A 24,942-nucleotide genomic window follows, 5' to 3' on the forward strand; every position below is an offset into this window, starting at 1 on the left:
TTTTGGTGCAGGCCAGGGATCAGCACAAAAAGACCAGCTACCACTACTATGGCACTACCTACTCAGTAAGACTGGATAACACTGGTAAAACGTCCCCCTTCCACTTGGAACAGGGGGGAAGCCCCAGCCTTCCCAAAGGACATTTCGGATGCACTTACACATACAGGTGCTGGTCATAAAATTAGAATATCATCAAAAAGTTGATTTATTTCACTAATTCCATTCGAAAAGTGAAACTTGTATATAATATTCATTCATTACACGCCGACTGATATCTTTCAAATGTTTATTTCTTTTAATTTTGATGATTATAACTGGCAACTAAGGAAAATCCCAAATTCAGTATCTCAGAAAATTTGAATATTACTTAAGACCAATACAAAGAAAGGATTTTTACAAATCTTGGCCAACTGAAAAGTATGAACATGAAAAGTATGAGAATGTACAGCACTCAATACTTAGTTGTGGCTCCTTTTGCCTGAATTACTGCAGCAATGTGGCGTTGCATGGAGTCGATCAGTCTGTGGCACTGCTCAGGTGTTATGAGAGACCAGGTGTCTCTGATAGTGGCCTTCAGCTCTTCTGCATTCTTGGGTCTGGCATATCGCATCTTCCTCTTCACAATACCCAATTGATTTTCTGTGGGGTTAAGGTCAGGTGAGTTTGCTGGCCAATTAAGAACAGGGATACCATGGTCCTTAAACCAGGTACTGGTAGCTTTGGCACTGTGTGCAGGGGACAAGTCCTGTTGGAAAATGAAATCTGCATTTTCATAAAGTTGGTCAGCAGCAGGAAGCATGAAGTGCTCTAAAAATTCCTGGTATAAGGCTGCGTTGACCTTGGACCTCGGAAAACACAGTGGACCAACCCCAGCAGACGACATGGCACCCCAAACCATCACTGACTGTGGAATCTTTACACTGGACCTCAAGTAACGTGGATTGTGTGCCTCTCCTCTCTTACTACAGACTCTGGGACCCTGATTTCCAAAGGAAATGCAAAATTAACTTTCATCAGAGAACATAACTTTGCCAGTGCACCATGTCCCTGTGTTCACACAACCAATCTTGAGACTGAGCTAGTATGAGCCAGTTGTCAAGATAGTTGAGAATGTGAATGACCTGCTGTCTCAGAGGAACAAGGGCTGCCTCCGCAACTTTCGTGAAGACAGGGGTTAACAGGGACTGGGACGCCCCTGAACTTGGGAGGACGCCTTGCAAACTGAACCGCATAGCCAAATCTGATGGTCTGAAGGAGCCAATGAGACGTACTGGGCAGCACAAGCCGGGCTCCCAGGTCCAAAGCGGGGTCTCAGTGTGTTCAACACTTACCTGCGTTCAGACAGGGGGTGCATGAGTAGTACATTTAATAGCACTCTCGATCCGCCCACTGCTGCCTACCAGCGAGAGAGGAGGGTGAGTAAAATCCAGGACTGGCCCGTCCACATCTCCCCGTCCCCTCTGGGTACCCACTTGTTTGTCAAGTACTGCTTGTACTGCTTGTTTGTCAAGGTTTTGGGTACCACAAACAAAATATTCTCTACCCAGCCCTCCTATGGGGGAGGGAATGGTACCTTCGCCATCTCCTGAAGAGCAGCTTCCACCATCTCTGGGTTCCTATCTCAGGGCCTCTAGTTCTTCAGCTTGCCACCAGGTTTGGTGGGTGCCTGACCCTCATGCAGGTCTTTCTGTGACTTGGCCTGATGAACCTGCAACCACACCATGGCATGTAAGGCAGGGGCAGCTTCACCACATGCCGTATAAGCACTGCCAGTCAGGGTTAGGGTACCTACAGGCATGGGAGGGAAGTGATATCTTGCCCTTCCAGGTGGCAGCATTATCAGGAAACAATTGCATCACAACCAACCGCCCCACCAGAGGGATCTGAGCATACCCCCATGCTGCCCCGCCCATCAAGGGTGGTGAGGGAGGCAGTGTCACCAGAGCGGTTTCTGGCAGTGAAAGGTGCGGTCCCAATCCGGTGAGCTCATCATGCACCTCAAGGATAAAAGAGACATTTTATCAATTTAATGTGTCTTTGCTGGAAAAAAGGTATTACACCTTACAGACCCCAAACTAAGAAACAGTGGACATATTTTTTTAATTGTTCATTTTAAATAGTTTTAAATAGTGTTGTTTTAATCAGCTTAAATAGTTTACTTTTTACTCTTTTTTTTTAATAACAGACAGACAACCTCCCCCAAACCCCTCATCAAGCAAGTTGTTCCTCTCAGCAGGGCCTCACAGGTGTGAGTGATCTTTCTTCCTCCATCTCCTTCCTGTCTCCTCTTTTTCCTTTTCTATGTATCTTTCCCCTGCAGTAGAGGGCACTGTCTGGGGTGCATCCACAACTATCCTCAGATAACAGCCTCACATCCCTTCCCTCTAGTCTTTATTCTATCCTCTCCTCTCCGACAGAGGAAATTACGGCCAGTTTAATAGATCTTAGAGGCCACTAAACACCACCCGAGATTGCTCACTGATTGCTGGACTTGTCATCCACATACAAACTGTAAACCTGCACACCCACCTAGTGCTTATCTTTGCCTTTGGCCAATATCAGCCCCTTTACTCCTCTTCACTTAGAAAGAGCTGTCCAGAGAAAATATATAGCCCACTTAATATAGCACTCACCTTCTCTGAGGAGTTGAGAGATAGTATCAGCCATGGGAGTTCCCCTGCTCAGGAACCAAGGGCTTGTGGCTTCCAGAGAAACTTACAGTTGATTAGATGATGCATTTAATTGTTCTGTTTGTATAATGGTGAAAGATTCAATTTAGTTTATGTTGTTTTAACCTGTTAACTGTCACCCGTCCGCTCTGTGGGACGCCTACATTTACTTCACTATATTACAATTAAATATAATCTAATCTTGACAAACTATATATCTTTGGAAAGGTCTAAGACTCCCAAATATATATTTTATCAATGTTTTTTGTTAAAATTATGTAGGAAAAGTAATAGATTAATTTATGACAAGAGTGCAACCCTCAAAAATCTACATTATAACAGGAATTTTGACCTTTGTTAAAAAAACAAGACTTTTTCCACATTTTAGAAATCATGAGAAATTATATATCAACTGAAAACTTAAAATCTCAAAATTCATCCTTTAAAACTCATTTTAAAATCAGACATTGCATTACCATGTAAATAGTACATCAATATCATGTCACAAAATGTTTTCAGTCATGAATTATAAAAATTTAAGTTTGGATCGTGCACTACAAAGTCAATGTTCAAAAATATGAGTGACAGTTAAGGGGTTAACTTTTTCGGCCAGCATCTCCAATACAAGCAAAGGATTAAATGTGTCTTCTTGAATAAACAAACATGCCCAGTTAATTTTAAACATGATGAAAACTTTTTTGAGTGTTAATGGTCTCTATCCTTCTAATCTGTTATTTCACAGCAACAGATGAGTTTCACAGCAGAATTGTGGATTTTCCTTCGTCGCTCGTCCCTGTAGTTTATTAGCACCCTTTTGGGTTAATCAACCTTCAGGTAAAAATGACAAGCTCCTTCAAAGGATTAAAACCTTTGTGGGTTGTCTCTCGTGTCAGGTTCCTAGTTCTCCTGATGTACTGTTTTATAAGGGGCCATGACCTAAGAGTCTGGCCCCTGAGAGTGCTCTGAATATGCTCTTCACAGAACAGCCAGGTGCAGTCGACTCAACATGTCTATCAAAACAGAGAGATTTGTTTTGCCTAAGATGCAGCCAAGAGAAGAACCCCTTTTAAAAGAATTCTTTATTTCTGAGTGATGCAATGTTGTTATGTGTGAAACTGCAGAAGGCAGTTTTGGCACCCAGCCAAGCCTTTACATACAGAGGGAAAAAACATTGGCTCAGGCTGCAGGAGTGCATTAGATTGTGAGATTTATGGGATGTGATAGTGAACAGGTTATATGCTCAATGCATGCTTTATGACTGGGCATATATCTTGACTCTGAGGTCCTGTTGTTTTTCAATGTAACCTATTTCTCATATGGGTGATTTATTTTATTTGTTATTTGAATTTAAAAATACATTACAGATTCACACATATATTGTCATTAATGCACACCTAATCTATGATGAGTATGTCTTTTATTTTTGTATAACAATTTACTTTGGGATATTTTATAAGCATAAATTTAACAAATCAAAAAAAGTCTCATTAAAAAAATAATTATTTGGATTTCTATTTTATTTTATTCAGGAAGGACAGATTAAACTGATCCAAAATCACAGTAATACAGAGTCACGCACATGACATACCGAGAACAAAAAGTATATATTTTGGCCTACAATTGGTTAATTACTTTCTCCCTCATTTTATTTAAATCATGACTACAATTTACTAACTTCCTTTCCTTGTTTTAGTAAATCAATGTGTAGTAATTTGTTTCTTTATTTGGATTTTATTACATATGATTAATTATTATAGTGTTACCAGAAATTCTTCAAATAAATGCCATCCTTCAAAAAATCAAATCAAATCAAAAAATCCTAAAGAAAAGAAACATATCACAAAAGTATTAAGCTGTGCAACTAAATTGACAGCATTGATAAAAGCAAGGAATGTTTCTTAAACACCTAATTGTTATTTATTCACATGAAATATATATTTATTATTAATAATTTATTATCAATAATAATTCAATAATATTTAAATAGAAATATTATTTTAAATTGCAATAATATTTCACTGTATTAAGTGCAAGTTTCAAGTTTTAAGTGCAGCATGGGTGAGCATAAGACACTTCTTTCCTAAACATGAAAAAAATCTTACAGCCTGCAAACCCTGTTTCTGTATAAAAATAGAAGTTTAGATTCTAGTATTCTAAGCTAGACCGGCTCGGGTTTCTGTACGAACGTTGCTCAGTGAAAGCTAAAGTGTTTCAGATATGACTTGATTGAGAAGCCTTTCAGCACTCTTGATGTCACTTGATCTGAGAAGGAATGCAGAAGTAACACAGATGTATGATCCACACTGTACACGTCAAATAGAGAAAAATTTCCTTCCCTCAAGGAGACGTTTAGACATCTTTTGAAAAAGCAGATTAAATCGACTTGTTAGGTGAAGACCAGATGCATTCTGAATAGCGCAACTTTCACGAACAGGTTTTTAGGTCCTTTCCAGGGAAGGAAATCACTTTGCTTGTAGGTTTTTCCTCAAACAAGTGTTTTGATTCGAGACAGCATTTTTGTTTTTGCCATTTCCCATGAATTTCCCATTATTTGAATAAACGTTCTGAACACTAGCTCCTTAATTCAAACTATATCTTTAAACTCATACCTTGTAAAACGCACACTGCCGCCTGTGTTCATAAATGAGTGGACATTGGCAAAAGGCAGTGAATGTAAACAAACGCTCTAATTCTAGATAATAGTTCACTGCACATGATGCTCAGGGAACAGCAATGACCAGTCTCAGTGGCTTCATTATCACTTTAATTTGTATTAGTGAGGCTAATCTCAGAGGAATAATTATGTATCTAGTATGTGCTCACTTAATGAGGTTAAACCTAAGTCTTTGCACTGAATGGGGTCCAGTTTTGGCAGTATGTGGAAAAAAAGTGCAGTTCTCAGTGGTATGCCGTCTTTTTCTGTAATTGCTGTTAGCCGTACACTATTATTACACTTAAGATGCCAAATAGGCTTGGCAGTAATTCTGCCATTATCGATGAATGATCATATTTTTAATTACTTTTGTAATTAGAGCTCACCATTTAGTATGAGAATATTAATACAGTGTATACAATGCAACACTCAAAATCACGATACAGCAACATTTTCTGTGTAGTGCACTAGGGAGTCGCCCTATATCAGCTATCACAGGAGCTTATCACTGCGTAAAGTGCATGTAAAGATCTGTGGTTTAAACAGCCTGATCCTGCTCCACAACTCAGCTAAGGCCATTTAAACACTCTGACCTGCAGGAGATACAATCAGAGAATACTCTTATCAACTAGATGGACCCCTGTCATCACACAACCTCTCGAACCTTGCCTCAAGACTGTTGAAGACTTGCCACAAACTGCTGAATCACCACTCATCTGAAGGTTACTACCAGATCAATCATTGTGCAGATGTTTGTTGGTATCTGTATTATGAGTGGTCTCGCAGCCTGCATGGGCTTAAAGAGCTGTTCTGGAAAAAAAATAATATAAATCATAAAATACCTTTTCTGCTAAATTCTTGTGCTCAATGATATGGTCTGCACCAGCAGTACATGACTGGACAAAATTTAGTTTGACTTTTGAGTGGTCAAATATAAACTGTACGTTTATTCTACAAAAATTTATTTATGGGTCAAAGATGTATCAGTGTCCAAGAAAAAATAAATCCATTTAAAATGGATGAGGGTTTCATATATATATATATATATATATATATATATATATATATATATATATATATATATGGTCAAAGATGTATCAGTGTCCAAGAAAAAATAAATCCATTTAAAATGGATGAGGGTTTCATATATATATATATATATATATATATATATATATATATATATATATATATATATATATATATATATATATATATATATTATATAAATGGAAAGTAAAATGTAAGAAAATTTTATTTTCAAGAAAAAGAGAAAGAGAAAAAGAGAAAGCCTGGAAAATGACCATGAAGTGTAACCATTATTTTATTTAAAATCAAATAAAAAGTGACATTTTCCTTACATTTTGAATACATATGAGTGTACACATCTTGACAATTATACAAATAAAAAAAAGTTATTATTTATTTAAATATCATGAATAATTAAAAACTAAATGTCATTAGGTTTTGGGAGATAACCAGTTTGTCATGAAAAGGTCCAATACATTTTAAGACATTTCAAAAGGCAGGTTACAGACTTATTGACCTTGACACAGTCATAAGGGTCTTCAGGGACTTACATTTTTGTAAGTCTGATTTTGCAGACAAAACCTTTTCCAAATATTAATAGGCAGTGAAGCCTCTTTTTTTTCACAAACATAATAATAGAAGACTATAAATTTTCAGGGATTTAATTATTTCTTAATTATGACATGTGTGTGAATCCCATTTTAATGTACTTTTGAAGAAATTACTTAAAAAAAATAAATAAAAAAATTAGTGCCAACTAATGGGGCTCAAATATTAAACAAACCCCGGTCTTCACCAACTAGCTCAACAACACCAATTCACCCAGCCCTCCTCTGTCTCTTCTCTTCCTTCCTCCTCGTTAAAAACACCTCTTTTTTCTTTTCCTCCAAAGGGAGGGAAACCAGCTTATCAGTGATGAAGAGGGATTTATTAATGAAAAAAAGATAATAGCTACCCATAGGGCCATAGAGTCCTGATTTACTGCCAATAATATTTAGGATTCCTACGGCCAGGCAGGCCGGGACTCTTTATCTTCCCCCCTGCCTGTGGCGCTGAGAGGTGCAGGGTCGAGGCCAGACAATGAGGGATGAACCCCCACGAAACCAATGCTCTCACTCGCTCACTCAAAGCAATTTTGGACACAGAGTTATCCGAAAGGAGGAAGTTAGAGGGTGCTTGAGGCATCTGTTCAAGCCCAGCTCAGAGATCTGTCAAGCACCTGCTGAGAAACAGACAGCCTTCCCAACACACCGGCTCACTTTTTAATCTGTCATATAAGAGTCAAGTCTAGCAAGCCATGATCTTTATTCTAACATTTGCCTGTGTCCACGTGGGCCACAAATAATATGTTGTAAATCACGAAATAAAATAACATGAGTTGCCTGTTCCACACTTTGCCCGGTTTTCAATTCCAAGAACACAAGGAATGGTTTTGAGTTCTCATGGAGAATGGTCTTGCAGGCTCGGACGGACGCGAGAACACAGAACACATCTTTGTGAGAACCGAGATGAGCTGTGATCTTGCTGCTCAACTGACAATCTCCACACGTTATAAGGAGCGAGACAGTAGAGCACAGTACACAATAAATATCACATAACATCACAAACAAATTTGAAAACATTATTAGACAATAGTTTCATGTTATTTCATATAAATTCTTTTTTTATTTTAACGCATGTATTCGTGAAAATTTTTAGACTTAGGCATGTATATTTAATGTTACCTATGTTAAAGTGATCGATGCTTAAAAAATATACCAATAAAAAGTATGACAGGCTTTTTTCAAGCTCTTTATCACTTTATGAAAATTATGCTAAACAAAATTACAATTTTACTTTCAAGAGCCTTTGCATATTTACGGGGCTTGCAGTCTCTCAAGTCTGCATTCGATGCATCCTCGATATCAAGAACACATCTGAGCAAACACATGCATCCTCTGTACTTTCGTTCTTGAGTATTGGAATTGAACTTGGATGCTTAATGATGGATCATTAGATCCAACTAGATCTTACTCAAGATCACTTAAGAATGCATATTCTGAAACAGCCATTCTCTCCTTTACATAGCTATTTTGTGTATCCTGCCATGTACTTTTTCATAAAAATGTCAAAAACCGTCATAGTGTTTGTATAACTGTTTATTAGTAGAAAACAGCTGTTTCCATTTGTGCAACACAACCGTAATTCCACCTTTATTTCTATCCATTTATCACTAAGTCCTCTGGGGGATATTTAAAGCTGGAGCCCTCTATAACAGACACTAATCCAAATAGGGTTACTTTTATTATACTCAAAGAATATATAAACTGAAAAGCTCGGTCAGGCTGCACAATGAATAAAGCTGAGCGCACAGATTATTTTATTTTATGTAGTCATGTAATTTAGTGGTCTTTTTCCAAATAATTTTTTTATCTTGTATGGCTATATAAGGTTATGATACTGCTGAGAGCTTTAACTGCTTTTACCTGAGCACAGGTGACATATCTTCAGGGCTGGATACACAGTTCAAGATGACAGGGATCCTAACAGGATATGAGGAGATATGCAGCTGTCTGTCCATGCTGATCCCTGCGCTGACCGGGAGGCAAAGGGAACTTCGGCAGCCGCACTTAAATGAGAGGTCACGGGTTCAAACCACAGGTGTTGTGCCCTGCAGCAAGACACTTCCCGTCTAAACAGTGTAAACGGTTTTCAGGAATGTGAAAGTGCACGACTGGATCAAAGGAGGCAGCCGATCAGAATCCCGCTGACACTGTATCTTTTGGAGAGACTTTGGTTTAGCCATCCCGGTTTAAGTGGTGAGCTTTGACAAAGATGAAAGCTGTGTTATTACCTGGCTTGTCTCGATGTAATGAGGTTAGCTAAAGTTTGGAGTGAAAACAAATATATATATATATATATATATATATATATATATATATATATATATATATATATATATATATATATATATATATATATATATATATATATCAGCACCATAACTGATGACCAGGTTAACTTGAGCATCAAACAAAAAAGATGCAGGTTTAACACTCAAGATAAGAACTTTTAACTAGAATTAACATGAGCCATTTGTCACTGTTAGCCTGCTCATTAGTTAAAACTGCATAAGTGAATTTGTTGTTCTCACCTTAGAGCCTAGATTAATCAGGAGATTGTAGCACTATCCTGCAACCCATGTCACATATGTTTTTCACCATTGCTTTATGCCTCAGGTGGTAAAAGCTTTGCCATATGACCGCCTCACACCCTTTAGTAGCAAATAACACATCGGTGGAGCAGGTGTGGCATATCTAGCTTTTGAAAAGTGAGCACCATAGTAAGACACAGGCATACAAATTTCCATTGAGCAACTTATGAGCAAAATATATTTTTTTCATGTATATATTAATTATGGTCATTCATTTCCTGGCATTCTCTACTATTTATGCTCTTTTTGGATTAATATACACTACCGGTCAAAAGTTTGGGATAAGAACGATTTTTTACGAGTGTCTTATGCTCTTTGAGGCTGCATTTATTTGATCAAAAATACAGTGAAATTTTAATACTGTGAAATATTATTATGGTGTAAAATAAAAATGTTTTATTTTAATATTCATTAAAGGGGGGATGAAATGCTATTTCATGCATACTGAGTTAAAGAGTTGGATTCCCATGCTAAACATGGACAAAGTTTCAAAAATTAAGTTGTACGTTAGAAGGAGTATTTTTGTTTTGTTCTTCCGGTTTGTCACAAGTTTCAGAAAGTTTTTTTCGAGTATGGGTCTGTGTGACGTTAGATGGAGCGGAATTTCCTTATATGGGTCCTAAGGGCACTTCTCCCGGAAGAGCGCGCACTCCCATATAGCAGAGCACTGAGAGCACAACAGACTTCACTGATCAGAGCAAGAGCGAAATGTCACAAAAGAAGTGTGTTTTTGGTTGCCAGGGCAAGACAACCCTGCACAGATTACCCCAAAAAAAAAAAAAACAGCATTAAGGGACCAGTGGATGGAGTTTATTTTTACAGAGCATCAACGGAATTGTGCAAGTGTTTTTGTTTGTTCCCTGCATTTCGAAGATACTTGTTTTACAAACAAGGCCCAGTTTGACGACGGATTTGCAAATCGTTTATTTCTTAAGGATAATGCAGCCCCAACGAAAAAGTGTCACGATTGTGACTTGGAACCGCATGCGGTGAGTAAAACTGCTTCAAATATATCTCTGTGTTGTTAACTTAGCTATCGGTGCGTAAGCACATCAAGTAAACATGCGATGTTGTCATCAAACTGCACTTTCCACATGTAAAGCTTAAAAAAAACAAAAAAGATGACATAAAGTGGAACTTAGTCATTTTCCAAAACTGCTAAGCAAATATATACAGTTTCAATACATACTACATAGTGACGTCCTGCTGTAGTCCTTGATGCTGCTGCTCTTATTCAATTTCAGCCTCTGGATCTGATTCTGGATCATAAATAAACGGCTGAATCTGACTGTTAGCCATGGTTTGTTTTGGATGGTTTTTTCCTCACGGTAAAGTCACAGTTTCCACATCCTCTCAACGCAAAAGCTTACTCGCGCTCGTGATTCTTTAGCCCCGCCCACACGTCACGTCTCCAGCCAGTCGTGTTTTTCCGGGAAAAAATGGTACAGACTATCTTTCTCTTATGAATATAATACAACTAAAGACTTTTTGGAGTTATGAAGGATGCAGTACTACTCTATAGGTACTCAAGATTAACAGGATATTGAGTGAAAACAAGCATCCCCCCCCCCTTAAAATCTCATTTATTCCTGTGACGCAATGCTGAATCTTCAGCATCATTACTCTCCAACCTTCAGTGTCACATGATCCTTCAGAAATCATTTAAATATGCTGATTTATTATCCCCGCTGGAAACTGATGTGATTTATATTTTTTTGGAACCTGTGATACTTTTTTCAGGATTTTCTGATAAATAAAAAGTTTAAAAGAAGAACATTTATATAAAACATAAATATTTTCTAATAATATACTACCGTTCAAAAGTTGGGGGTAAGTCATTTTTTATTCTTTATTTGTGTTAAATTGTTAAGAAGTGATAAAGATTTATATTAAATAAATGCTGTCCTTTTTAACTTTTTATTCATCAAAGAATCCTGAAAAAAAAAAAAAATCCAAAAACATATTTGGCAGCATAACTGTTGCCAACATTGATAATTATGATAATAAATCAGCATATAATAATGATTTGGGGTAATTTTAAAATAATTTTAAAGGATATTAAAATAGAAACCATTATTTTATATTGTAATTACATTTTGCAAGATTACGTTCTTTTTTATTGTTGTTTTTGTTGTTAATTTTTATTACATTTTTCTGTCTGTATTTTTGATCAAATAAATGCAGCCTTGATGAACATAAGAGACTTTTTTTTTTTTTTTAAACATTACAAGTCTGACTGCTCCCAAACTTTTGAATGGCAGTGTATATCCATTAAAATGCAAGCCATCTGTTCTTTAATTATATATGAATTCTAGTCAATAAATTGAGAGCGTTTTCTAGTATTTATGTTCTGTTTAGATTAATATATATTAAAGTACCTTCCATCTATTATTTATATATATATTTTTTTTTTAAATGTATGTGTCAGTGTAGACATCAGAGTCTGGAACCCACAAATTAGCTTCACATTAAACTCTTCTTTTAGCTGATTTAATTTCTAAATCTTTAATTTCCTTTTTCTATTCTGAAAGACATCACGCCTTCAGAATATTTCATCCTTCCAGCATATCACCACCTCTTTCAAATAATCTCTTTGCCCAGGCAGAAATCTTGCCGACAGATAATCAGAGATAAATATGTTTAATTGAGGCCAAGTGAACTTTCTCTATCCGCACTACAGTCAAGCAATCTAAAGTAAATGTGCTAATTAGAGCAAAGCTCTGTTCCCGCAGAATGCTGAGTGGGCCGGGCTGCTTGAAAGATGATTTCTGTGTTAACTGGTAAAATTAATAGTTTAAAATCTTCACCATTTGGGTAAGAAAACAGTAATCTGTATAGTAGTGTTTCTGTAGATCTCTTACTGAAGTATAATGAGGAACTATGGGATTTTTCACCATCAAGATACATCTCATGTCTAAATAGAGACAATGAACAGATACGACTGAACCACACCTGCTCTTTTACGCAGCTTCCTCTATTTGCCCGCCAACAAGTTTACATCTCGACTAACTGGGATTCAAAATGTGGGAAAAACTGCTGAATAGCAGACAGGGAGATATAACAGATTCAGGTCAAACTGAGGTGAAAATTAGCATTTCTCTCCATTTTTCTGAAGGGTCTGAGAGCCCAGTGTCCCTGATCAGACCGCAGGCCCTAGCACTGATGAGACTGGACTACTAACACCCAAGGGAGGCAAGTTCCTAATTACCCATTGTGCCTGACAGAAGCCTCTTAATTACCAACTTCATTAGCTTGCTGCTCTTTGTTTTTCTTCGGTAGGGGCCGGTATAGGATGGGGGTGGAGGCTCGTAGAAGGGAGAAACGAATTGCTGTTTTAGCACCTTTCCTCCCCTTTCTGAACAATTCTTCTTCCTCTCTCTCTCTCTCTCTCTCTCTCTCTCTCTCTCTTGCTCACACTCATTCCTCTCTTCAAGGAAATGTTAAGACCTCAGTCAAGGATCTAATTAGATTCATGGTGAGAATCAGACACCTTTTAACTAGCCTCTGGAGTCCCTAAAAGGACAGCAAGTGACTGGGCAGGAGAAAGAGAAAGCTTCTCACACGCACACACATGAACACACCACCTTTCACGTGTGAAGTGGTCTGCTTTACTCTTTTCTCTCACTTAAAAAGCAACCTGAAGTGAACACAAAACATAAAAATATAAAAAGCGTGTGTGCACTTAGTTATAAACGTATTAATTGGGTCTTTTTATTGTAGTTTTATTCAATATTTTATATAATATTCATATATTTTTAAATAAAGTAATTTAATCAAAATTCTGTAAACTTGCCCAAATTACAATTTACAGTCTTAATTATTTAATTGCTCTTTTGTTCTCATATCATTATACATGTATGTGTGTGTATACATGTACCACAAGCTCCTAATATATATATGTGTGTGTGTGTGTGTGTGTGTGTGTGTGTGTGGGCATGTTTTTGTGACATATCAGGACACAACTCTGTATAATGACATGGGTATGACACAGGTATTACAAGGAGAGGGTGACTTATGAGGACATAACCTGTGTCCCCATTTTTCAAAACACTTATAAATCATACAGAATGAGTTTTTTTTGAGAAAGTAAAAATGCACAAAGTTTCCTGCGAGGGTTAGGGTTAGGTGTAGGGTTGGTGAATGGCGATAGAATATACAGTATCTACAGTATAAAAACCATTACACCTATGGGATGTCCCCACTTTTCACCCCACTTTTGTGTGTGTGTGTGTGTGTGTGTGTGTGTTTGCACACACTTGGCCAATAAAGGTAATTCTAAAATGTGAAAAATGTGGGGGGGTTCCACTGCAATTACAAACTGTACAGGAAAAGTTATTAGTTCTGTTATATATTCCATTTAAAAAATATAAATAATAATTAAATAAACCAAAACTGGAGTAATTCTTAAGAAAGTGCTCTAACCAAACTTCTCGTTATACACACTACCCTCCTCCATACTTTCCCACTAAATTCCATTTGCTAAACATGGATCATTAGAATTTTTTTCCCTTTAAGAACTTTTTTTCTTCATCTTTTTGGTGCCGCAACTGTTGGACAGTGTTTCAGTTTAGGCAACACACCAATATGGGACTGGTTTGCACATTTGAATCAGGAATAAAGTCTTTGACTTTCAGAGTTTGACACTGACAGTGAGTTATGTCAAGTGGTTTAGCGTTTTCTGTCTGCATGTCAAAGGACTGACATAGTCAAAAAAATAATAAAAATGAAATGAGTCTGAGAATCCCAGGCCACAGTGTGTGTGTGTGTGTGTGTGTGTGTGTGTGTGTGTGTGTGTGTGTGTGTGTGTGTGTGTGTGTGCTCCTTAAAATAGTCAAGACTTTACATGCTGAAAGGCTTGTATGCAATTCCAAGTGTGTTGTGTAAATCAAGGCTTGCTGCTGTAGTGATGTCTTTCAAAACACACACTCAATGAACTAGTGTTAGAAAGAAAGCATATCAACTTAAGCAACATATGAGAGGAATGACCACAAGGGAAGTACAAGAGGCGAATCAATAGGGCAACACATGTGATATATTTAGTGAATATTTTATTCACTAATTTTATTTATTTTATTAAGGGAACAATCGAGTTTTTTCCAAACAGCAAGGCCAGATTTGTATCAGGTGTACAGTCCAGCCATGAGGAATATATTAGCAGGCTACTTTTAAAGTTAATGTCATTTGGCAATATCGGAATAATAATAATAATAATAATAATAATAATAATAATAACATAAAAAATATAATAATCATGATAATCATAATAATAATATTAAAAAAAAAACGTTAACTTGAGAAACCATAAGGAATACGCTTTGCACTTGCACTTGAAACAGTCGTCTTATGACTTTTCAGTTTAAGATAGTTTTAAAACATCATTTATGAAACATGCTACATTAAAAAAGCTGTAATAATCACAGTACTAATGTGATACTTTCAAAAGTCGTGCGTTGCATTCAAATATACAATTATTAAAGCAGTGCACCTGGGAAGTCCAGTGTGAATTTCGTTGTAATTTACTGAGAGCAGACCACCAAGCTGACCAGGCTCATGCCGACCGATTTACACTGTGCAATTTCAGTATTGTTTCAATTCCTTAGGCTTAAGGGCTACATGTCTGTTTCTAGGCCTATAATATTTGTGGTCTGTATGTTCGTGCGTCTCTCTCTCTCTCTCTCACACACACTTTCTCTCTCCCTCTCGCTCTGTCTCCGTGTGTGTCTTCAGACATCGAAAATATGTAGAGGTGAGATGTCTGTTAGATCTATACATAGATTGTTGAGTAGATGGAGAGATTGTTTATTTTAAAACTTAAGTTATAGATTTTGGTTAGTGATAGTCCGTTAGATTTCTATCCGTTATATCATCAAGGGGTTGCGGTGTAATAATAAGCAGCCTAACGGAATTATTGGGATTATTGGTTAGGCTATTGATGTTATTCTAGTAGTCGAAAGGTAGAACGCTGTTGCACTTGTTCCATATAACTTTTACCAAATCAGAACCTAAAAACTTTCGTAAATTAAATAGAAAAGCATTGAAGTCGGTTGGGTGAACTTAATAATTTATTTACTGCACGGCCACTGAACTTTAAAAACACTTTTAATATGCTACATGAATTTTGAAGTAATATAAAACGTGCTGGCAAGAGTCCCTTTTAAAACGATTCTCCGCCGTCTGTGGATGGCACTTGATAGGTCAAAATGCAATTCGATGAGGCTTAACTTTATAGGTCTACTTTGATAAGAATGTTGATTTCACAAGAATTCACCCTTCAATTTGATTTGAACAATTTAACAAAATACATTTGAGAGAGATTTCCCACTTGCTCTTCATCCTCATCCTCTTCTTCCTGCAAATCTGCTCCAGGATAGTCTGTATCGTGACAGCCACATATTGCACGTTGATGATCGCAAATATAAATGCATTGGATCTGTTAAATTGTCAACCAAAACAGCATAAGAAATAACTGCAGTGTCCCTTAAAATGACCCATGCATCTCCACGCTGTTGAGCTATGCTGTATTTCTCACTCAGTCTCTGAAAATATTTCTGAAACAAACAAACAAAGGAAATTTCAAATTATGTCTTTATTATATTCCATATGGTTTTAATGTATGAAGATATTTCACGCTATTTATTATTGGTGTCAGGTAGACATGAAGGGGCTGGGTGGAGTTGGGGGGCTTCAAACAGAGTTACAGGATTTGTCAGCTATAGCTACAATACAATGCACTTGACCAAGGCTACAAAAGTCAAGTACAATAATATTGCTGTCGCACTATGTTGTGTGCCATAGGCCTAAGAAGTTGTGACAGACTTTGCATACATTTAAGAATGGAAACTCTCAGGGCTTTCCTTCGTTAATAATAAAAAGAGAATCTAAGATGATGATATTAAATTTGTAACGTAAACTATTGGAAGGGTGATTATTTTGTAATTGCTCATTAGTCTTGTATATTTATCGCTGTACCTTATGGCAAGGCCGCGGGAATTGTGAGGGGGGTTCATTCTCCCATTACAAGGATCAGTTTCAAAAGTAATTTGTGAAACTGGATAGATTGTGTTTGTCGTGCCGTCACATTCCAGTTCTGGCTATAAATATCACCTCAAACCAGTTTCAGTGGCCAGTTGCATGGAACACGGCACTCTGGAAATAAGAGCATAAAGCAGAAGCCTGCAGATAACTTAGGATCGTGCAGGACATCCGATCAAAAGACATCTATATGTTTCTGCCAACTGTAAATAAACTGAAGTGGAACTTTAACGGAGGACAGTGTGCACAATAATCTCCATCACACTTTTTTTTTTTTTTTTTAAATGAGAGTAGCCTAATTTTAGCTAGCCTACATAAACACGGTGCAATGCGTTGCTATAATGCAGGTAGTGTATATGCTATATTTAATCAAGGCACAGGCCTAACTTTATTTTGCACACGAGTCCAGACCTTCCAGAGTAGTCTACTGTAAAACTCCCTTTTAGTAGGATCAGCGGACGTAATTAAAGCTAGTAATTGCAGATTAGAGGTTTTGGGTCATTGGGGTTATTTGATAGGAGGGTGTTTTAAATGACGGGTAATTATTTAACATCACTCGTAGGCTATGGTGCAGGTTTTTTCACCTGGGTTTAAAACCCAGACCTCAATTTCAGAAACCACTGCAAGCATTTGCAAGCTACACCAACTTTTTTCCCCTGCACTGTATGATGAATCATGGCAATGGTCCTCTGTGATTGATCGTTTGCCTTTTGCATAAGCGTGTCGTTGTTGAATGTTTAAGTTAAAGTTGCTTCTGAAACAAGTTATCGCAGCACAAGGTAACCTAAGCGGGTCAGAAGGTTCTCAATACAGCGGGTCCCATGGCCCTTGCTTGTTTACAAAAGCAAATCTATCAATAGACCTAACCTATACAAGGTCGAAGTCATAGCCTAGTCAACTGCTCACTGTTTTCGAATTATTTATTTATTTATTTATTTTGTTGTTGTTGTTGTGGGTAGAGATTGTATGTCTCGAAAATATTTAAATAATTTGAACACAATAGTTTATTTTAATTTTAATAATGAATTTGTCACATAGGCCGATATGCTTTAAAATTAGGCTATGTATAAGCTAGAATCGAATTGGCCTATATTAAGTAGGCTAGCCTTCGGTTCTCTAATGCCCTTGCATGTTTGCTCTATTTTTGGCACACTCGGGTTCTTAAAAATTAATTTAATAATCTTCTCAACTCACATAGTCTAACGTTAACAAATACTTTAAAGTTTCTAACCCTGGATTAGCTATTTGACGAAATATAGCCTAATTTATTTTCTTTAAATTCAGCTAATTGTCCAGCTTTACATGCAAAACATCAGGCGCTTTTAAATCAGCAATGTAAAATTAATAAAAGGGAGCGAGCGGTAATGAGGGGGTGTCCTGTCTTTTGAGGCACAACGGAGGGAGAAAGTGCGCCAAATTTGTTTGCAGCGGATCAAGGCTCACCGCCTTCACTGCACTTTCTTTATCTTAATTCCAACTTGAAAAGATATAATTATCTAGTTTGAACAGGGCTGCTATCAAATCCTTCTTTAGGCAGGGTAGGGAACAGCTCGAGTGGATTGTGGGCTCTGAGCCGCTCGGTGTTGCCCGAGATAGGAATAATGAAGTTGTGGAGTCCGGAGATACAAAGGGCATTAACCTCATTAGCATGAAACCTTTTCTTCTAACTATTGTGGGACCCTTTCAGCCTTCTAATCCCTCTATTTCAAAGCTGGGTTTGTAATAAAGCTTTTAGGGGTTTTTCAAAGCTAATAGTGTTCTCCGCTGATTTTTTTTATTACCTTTATAGTCCAAAGACTGTTCAAAAATCCCATTGCATAGCCTATGTGTAGCCCAAAAGAAATTTTGAATCTTTATCAAACTACGATGAAAAGTTTTGGAGACAACATGAAAACGCTCGTCAATGGTATCTTTTATTTAGGTCTATAGAAAGACGATTATTTGTGGATAACGTGTTTTTTAAATGGATGTCAAATAGGCTACAAGTTAATAGATGAATTTGCGTCTTTTACATAGCCTACAAATATAAAATTCATATTTGCATTCTACAGCCTGTTATTCATATAATAAAAAGCAAGAACTGAGAAGGAAGGCTAAATACATCCCAGCCGTTGCTGTCGACAAGATTTTAAACAAAGCTCTTATTTTGCGGCACATTGCAAGCCTTCTCTTATCGCGTTGTGAGAGGTAGTCAGATTGTACTAAATTATGTCCAACCAGGCCCCCTTGGATCCACGGATTAACAGATTAAAGTGGACCACTGGGCAATGCATCCCCTTTCCCCCACATATTACTCGTATGATAATTGCCTAAACTGATTTGCACTTTCACAAAAGCTCGCAGGACTCTTTGTAGCCTGAACAGACCAGACGCTGCACTTCTAGCAATGGAAATAAAACTGGTCAATGCCAGTCTAAATCAGACTGAGCGGCAAATGAGGCAAGAAAAAAAACAAGCAAATCGAGCTCAAGACCGTTGTAAGCATTCTATTTGTGTCCGTTTCCCCGTTAGGCTACATGCTTTATACTCTCAGATTAATTAGACAGCTGGAGGAATATTCCATTGATAAAATAGTGATAATTACCATACCTCGCCTGTCTTTCCTAAAGAACAATGACACCAAGAGACCGAATCAAAAGAAGACAACTACCAGTGCAATCCATACAACTGTCCAATAATGATTTTCTAAAAACAGGATGCATCCTAAACCATTTACTATACCGGTCAAAAGTTAAAAAAAAAAAAAAAAAAAAAAAAAAAAAAGGCTATGATTTTATTCTGAGCAACATATTGATAAAACTTTATTGACAAAATATTGACAATTACATACTTCTTGGAAGTATACTTTGTGTTAAAATTGTAGCAAACTTAACACAAACACAAAATTATTTACATTCTTGTAAAAGACGATTTAACATAAACATTAGCTTTTAGTATCTCTATACATGGAATACGCTCAGTGCTTGAAGTTTTGTTGCCTAGGCGGCCGGCAATTCATGCATTAATCCTTCGAAGAGGGGCGAGTCCCGATCACATATTCGCACCAAGATTGAGGAGTCATGGTAAAGCTTAATTTTTAAGGAATGTCATGGATAATTTTTTTTATTACAATTACTATTGTGTGTGGTAGACTTCAATAAAGCTTTTATAGTCTGGTTTAAAATGTGTTTTACTTCTGAAAAACACTATAACGCAGCACTGCTACTTCATGTTGTTTTCACAATCACTTTAACACGAGAATCATAAATTCAAAGACTGCACACTGTTGTAAAAAAAAAAAAAAAGAAGAAGGGGGGAAGAAGCACACAACATTTCATTTCTCAGATTAAAAATAGAATCAAAATAAATTTACTCTGAAAACAAAGGTCAAGTCAATTAATTAACCTACCAAAAATTATTTGCTCTACCATGCAATTCAAGTTTTACAAAAAAAACAGCTGTATATTTTGGTATCTTGATGTGGAAGGTTCACGTTTTGAAAAAATAAAACGGGAGGAAAAATCCTTCAGAAGTGCAAATGTCCTATGCGCATTTGAGCTATGTTTTGTGATAGTGGTGATGCGGGTAGTGTGGTGCTGGGGGGCGGGGGGTGGCCTGCGTGTAATACCTGTCAATCACCTTGCCTTGGCAACGTGAAAATTATTGACAGTTCCCTTGTAGTGACAGCAGTGCCACCAACAGGTTCTCTCACCCTCAAGCTGCCGATCTCGAAGAATCAAAACGTGATACCCACTCCCTCTGTCAGTACACAGCATCCTTATCCGTGACATCCTTCGAGCCACGCCGCTGTCCTGGGTTCAAACAGTTTAAGTCTTTTAATCGTCTGAGGTGACGTCAATTTCCTCCGGGCTTCCTTGTTTTGTGGCCATCCTCCATCGGTTTATGTGATGAGTTCCTTTCTTTTTCTGTTGTGAATCCGAACCTTCCTCCTCCAGTTTCTGACGCTTGAACTTCGTCCTTCTATTCTGAAACCAAACTTTTACCTGTGGCAATGAAAAAAATGAAAATAATCATCGTCAAATTCGCAAAAGCTTTTCACTGGCTTCGGAATCAAATAATTAAACAAACAGAGTTGGCTAAATTGAAGGTATCACTAACGGGCCTTAAGAATAAATGGCTAGACGGACAAAGAACCACCAGGTATCTCACAGTCAATCTAGTCGCGAGACCACTGCTCGACTTTTATGTGTCTTCGGCCTGAATAAATTAAAACAAAAAAAAGAATTTAAATGAGGTATTAAATACATAACTTATCACTGATAAGTGAGGATGAAATTGGGGAAGAGAAGACTGCTGGCGTGGCTTTTCTTTTAAAGTGCACCTGACCTGTTTACGAACGACAGGTTGCATCATCACCAAGCCCTGCTGCTGCTTCAAACTCAGACTGAACTGTTGAGCGGACATTAACTCACTACAATAGAAGCAGTGTGATACCAGTGTAACTTCACCAACATTATCGCTTATTATCACGGATCAGTAGCCTATGTTAACTGGTAGGCTATATTTACAATTCATTTATTATCCCCGTATATATAACATTTTCTATTAGCACACATCGGTAAAGTCCAGTCTTCAGTTTATTCATCACCTTTATCATTCATATCGTCCGTAAAGATCACAGCTGACAACTTGGCAAGTGAGGCACATTTTAATGTGCTTTCAGGGAGCTAATCGAAGCACTGAAGAGGCTCGTAGTTCATTTCTCTCTTGCTCTTCTGAAAGGCGGCGTTTAAAAAAGGGCCGGTGCTGTCACCGGGACAATAGACTCCGACCGGGCCAATGAACGATCCGCGCAAATAGGCTACGATCTTAAATATGCTTAGGGAAATTCATTGATTCCGCCCCATTCTTTTAAGTGTTCGTTTAAAACGGTTAACTGGTTAATTGCCAAACATTTCCCACAATAGCCCTCTGCCCAAAACCGAATAGTTCAACCTCCCCAAAAAACGGGGTCAATTGGAAATCGTGGATTTAACCCACTTCATACCATTACGCTTTTAGAACAATGTTTAGCCATTTACGCGTGTGATTCCCAACAAAACCAAACGCTAAACAAAAGAACATTTTCTGTTATGATCATCTTGAAATCAGAATGTTGCCACATCTGTGCAAATAAGAAATATACAGCCTATATATAAGGCCATTTATTACTAACGCCAATAGCTACTGATTGCGACTAGCCTATATGTTAAAGAAGAAAACGATTAAACGCTGGAAAATATTTTGGCCTACATAAAGAATCTAACTTTTAAAACCTTTTATTGTTTATTGAATCATTCAAAACTACATTTTGTTACCCAAACATTGCTTATAGACTATGTTAAAATTTAAGATTCAACTTAATCATAACAGGACGAGCCTAGACATTTATTTAGGCCGTATTATAAATAGAAACATTGCGCACATTCACAGGCTATATGGCTGTACACATTATTGAAGAAATATAAACAAATTCTTACCTGAGTTTCTGTGAGGCTAAGGCTGTGAGCGAGCTGTTTTCGTTCTGCACCGACTACGTAATGATTTTTTTCGAAAGCATGTTCAAGCCGTAGTAGCTGTGATGGAGAAAAAGCTGTACGAATCCTTTTGGGCTTTCTTGCCAGTGCATTGTGCAATAGGAAGCTTTCAGGACTCGTTTCGTTTCCTGTAATGAAAATAACGATCATTAAAATCCATCGTCTACTATAATATTAGTATAGGCCTAGGCCTGCTTTCTGATCATAATTGTTAGACCACGGTCAATGCGTTCTCACGAATTAATTGCGGGCTATAGGCCTGAAGTTTGAAAACATTATATAAGAATTATTATTGTTTATTATTATTATTTTATATTCTCTGGCACAAGTTACTTTAGTCCAGCAATATCGTTTTCAGTAGCTAGCTAACCTAATTAAACTTTTGATGCAAATTCAAATGTGAGACAAAATAAGGTTAATTTACATGTAATCATTCAACATCTGATGCCTTCAACATTATTTTCCTAAATCTATAAATAAAACACACGGAGATAGCTAGACCACGGCTCTCTCTTTTTTTTTTTTTTAACTGAAATGTCCTCGAATTAATTCAATGGCTTTAATTATCTTTCCCTTGGTAAATGTTTTCATTACGAGTGTTTCGTTTAGAAACTGGCATGACAAATGTTTTCCCATACTGAATAGGCCTATTATAAAAGTAAAAATTAAATAAATAAATAAAATAAAAAGAGACACAAATTGTTTCTGTAACATTTGTGTCATTTAGCTATACAATGTAATAATACAATAGTATCAAACTTATTAACGCTTATGAATATTAGCGTTCGTTTTTAAGGGAAACAAAAGGTCAATTTTCAACATTAAGGACCAAAGGCAAATGCACTTTCAGATAAAGGCGAAGTTCGAGAAATTTACGATAAAAAAAATAAAAACTCGAACGGCAATTAAACTTCCGTTTTCTTAAATTATTTCGTTGCCCTTATTTTTTTTCCTTGTAATATGAATGCCTATTATTTGTAATAAAGGTTTTTCACATATTTTACTACACCACAATCGATGTGTTTTATTAGGCCATAGCCTAGTAATTATTTTAAAAGGCGATGTAACCTGTTTACGCCAAATAAATATTTAAACCTATTAAAATAATTATTTTAAATTTATAAAACATTAAATATAAAAGATAAAATAATAATTAACTTGTGAGTTTTAAACCAGTTTGAAGTAAATACATGGAATAACGCCAGATTATTTTCTTCCAGAAATGTACTTATAACCGCAGGCTATAATGTCAACGCTCTACTTCACAGCAAAAGTCTATATTTCGATACAATAAAATTAACTTTTTTCGATAGCATTCATTTCAGCATTTTAATATCTAGCACAAAAGTGACATTTAATCTAGGTAATTATCAATGAAAAACTGCAGCGTCCTTGGGCCGTTTGGCCCTCTTTTCTCTGAACGACTGGTCAAAATAACTGACGAATAAAACATTTTCCTTGATCTTACCTTGAAATCTGTGACCCAAGTATCTATATCTATGTATCAACCATGGATAAAAAGTTGAAGGGTCCCTTTGCTGGCTTGCGAAAAGAGGGTGCGGACTGTGCGAGGACGACAGCGGGTGAGCAGCCAAAGCGTGAGGAGGAGGTACTGAATGAACTGGGACGGCGGAGTTGGGAGGATGTGAAACAGCCTCAGCGAACACCAAGTCCGGGTTTGAGTAGACGCCCCTGCCGCTGGAATGAAAGCCGTTTAGAAATGGGTTCATCTGGCTTGAGTTTGCATAGCTGAGAGCCGCTGGTCGTATGGGCTCCTCGGATCTCGACGCTGGCAAAGGATTATCCTTCGCGACCAAAGACTCTATGGTAAAACACCTCTTCGGTGTGGGCTGAAACATGGTTCACCAGTCAAGATTCCCCAGTTTAAGTGAAAACGGTACACGCACTAAAAAAAAATACTCCACACCCAAGACCAAAGTTTTGTCAGCAAGTTAGCGGCAACTAAAGAAAAGGTAAAAAAAAAAAAATGGTTAAAAGCACACAGCTCAACACATCGTCAGAGAGGTGGCCGACTTCTCCAGACAATCCATGAATGTGATCGGTTCCTCTCCAGTTGTGCTAGCGATTTGTTAGTTCATGAGCCTAATTAGCTCTGGAGTCACATAAACAGCTTCCTCTGAAGCCTGTAATGGCTTGGTGATTGGTCGCTGCCGCTCGCCTTAAGGTTGAGGGAAGAGTCTTCAAGTGCGTCAATACGAACGAGCGCGGAGAGGCGGATTCAAGCAAAACGGAACGGATTCGCCCAGAAACAGAGCTGTGGAGCAATTTACATACGCAGCTGATCCCATTGAGAGACTCGAGGTAGCTACTTCAGCATGTATTTGTGTCGCACACATGATGCTTTTACTCGCTGTTATCCAGCACCTCAGTGCTTAACCGCTGCACGTTTACATGCTGATTTGTATCCAACTCGACTACAAAAGTATAAATGCAGAGTCGTTTAAACAAATGACTGTAATCAATGAAATTCTGTCATGAAATAATCAGTTCAAATGACAATCTTTGTGCATATCAAACTTTTTGAATGTAGACAACTACTCTCTGGTATTTCGGTGGGCCTGTATAACGCCCACCTCTTTAGCCTATTGTCTCTCCGCGTTTTCATTTTCTCCGATGGGTTTTTGATTAGTTTATGAGAGACTCTCTTTCTCTATTGGCCAGGAGACAAGGATGAGGCTTATTAGACAGACAATATTTTCAGCTCTGTTTGTTTGTCGTATTACTACAAGAGTCTATTACCCTCTAACTACTCATTAAATCGGTGGAGTTAAATCCCATTATGGGTTACTAATGTGCATACTGCATCTCAAAAGTTCAGGTACACAGTTG

At 37.3% G+C, this 24,942-nt stretch overlaps 1 protein-coding gene across 1 annotated transcript; it reads right to left on the minus strand.

Moving 5' to 3' along the window:
• Positions 1–19,360: 19,360 nt before the first annotated feature.
• LOC128026653 (homeobox protein EMX2) lies at positions 19,361–24,322 on the minus strand. Its single transcript, XM_052613906.1, has 3 exons — positions 23,561–24,322; positions 22,036–22,220; positions 19,361–20,559 (listed from the first exon to the last, which is right to left on the minus strand). The coding sequence occupies exons 1-3, from the start codon at positions 23,949–23,951 to the stop codon at positions 20,392–20,394; spliced, it is 744 nt and encodes a 247-aa protein (XP_052469866.1). The 5' UTR covers positions 23,952–24,322; the 3' UTR covers positions 19,361–20,391.
• Positions 24,323–24,942: the final 620 nt, after the last annotated feature.

Source organism: Carassius gibelio, chromosome A13 (assembly GCF_023724105.1).
Source record: "Carassius gibelio isolate Cgi1373 ecotype wild population from Czech Republic chromosome A13, carGib1.2-hapl.c, whole genome shotgun sequence".
Lineage (NCBI taxonomy): Eukaryota > Metazoa > Chordata > Actinopteri > Cypriniformes > Cyprinidae > Carassius > Carassius gibelio.

Coding starts and splice junctions, on each gene's coding strand:
- LOC128026653 (XM_052613906.1), bottom strand. CDS start 23,951: ATGTTTCAGCCCACACCGAAGAGGTGTTTTACCATAGAGTCTTTGGTC. Junction 22,221..23,560: donor CTTGGGTCACAGATTTCAAG/GTAAGATCAAGG, acceptor TTTTCATTACAG/GAAACGAAACGAGTCCTGAA. Junction 20,560..22,035: donor TTAGCCTCACAGAAACTCAG/GTAAGAATTTGT, acceptor TCATTGCCACAG/GTAAAAGTTTGGTTTCAGAA.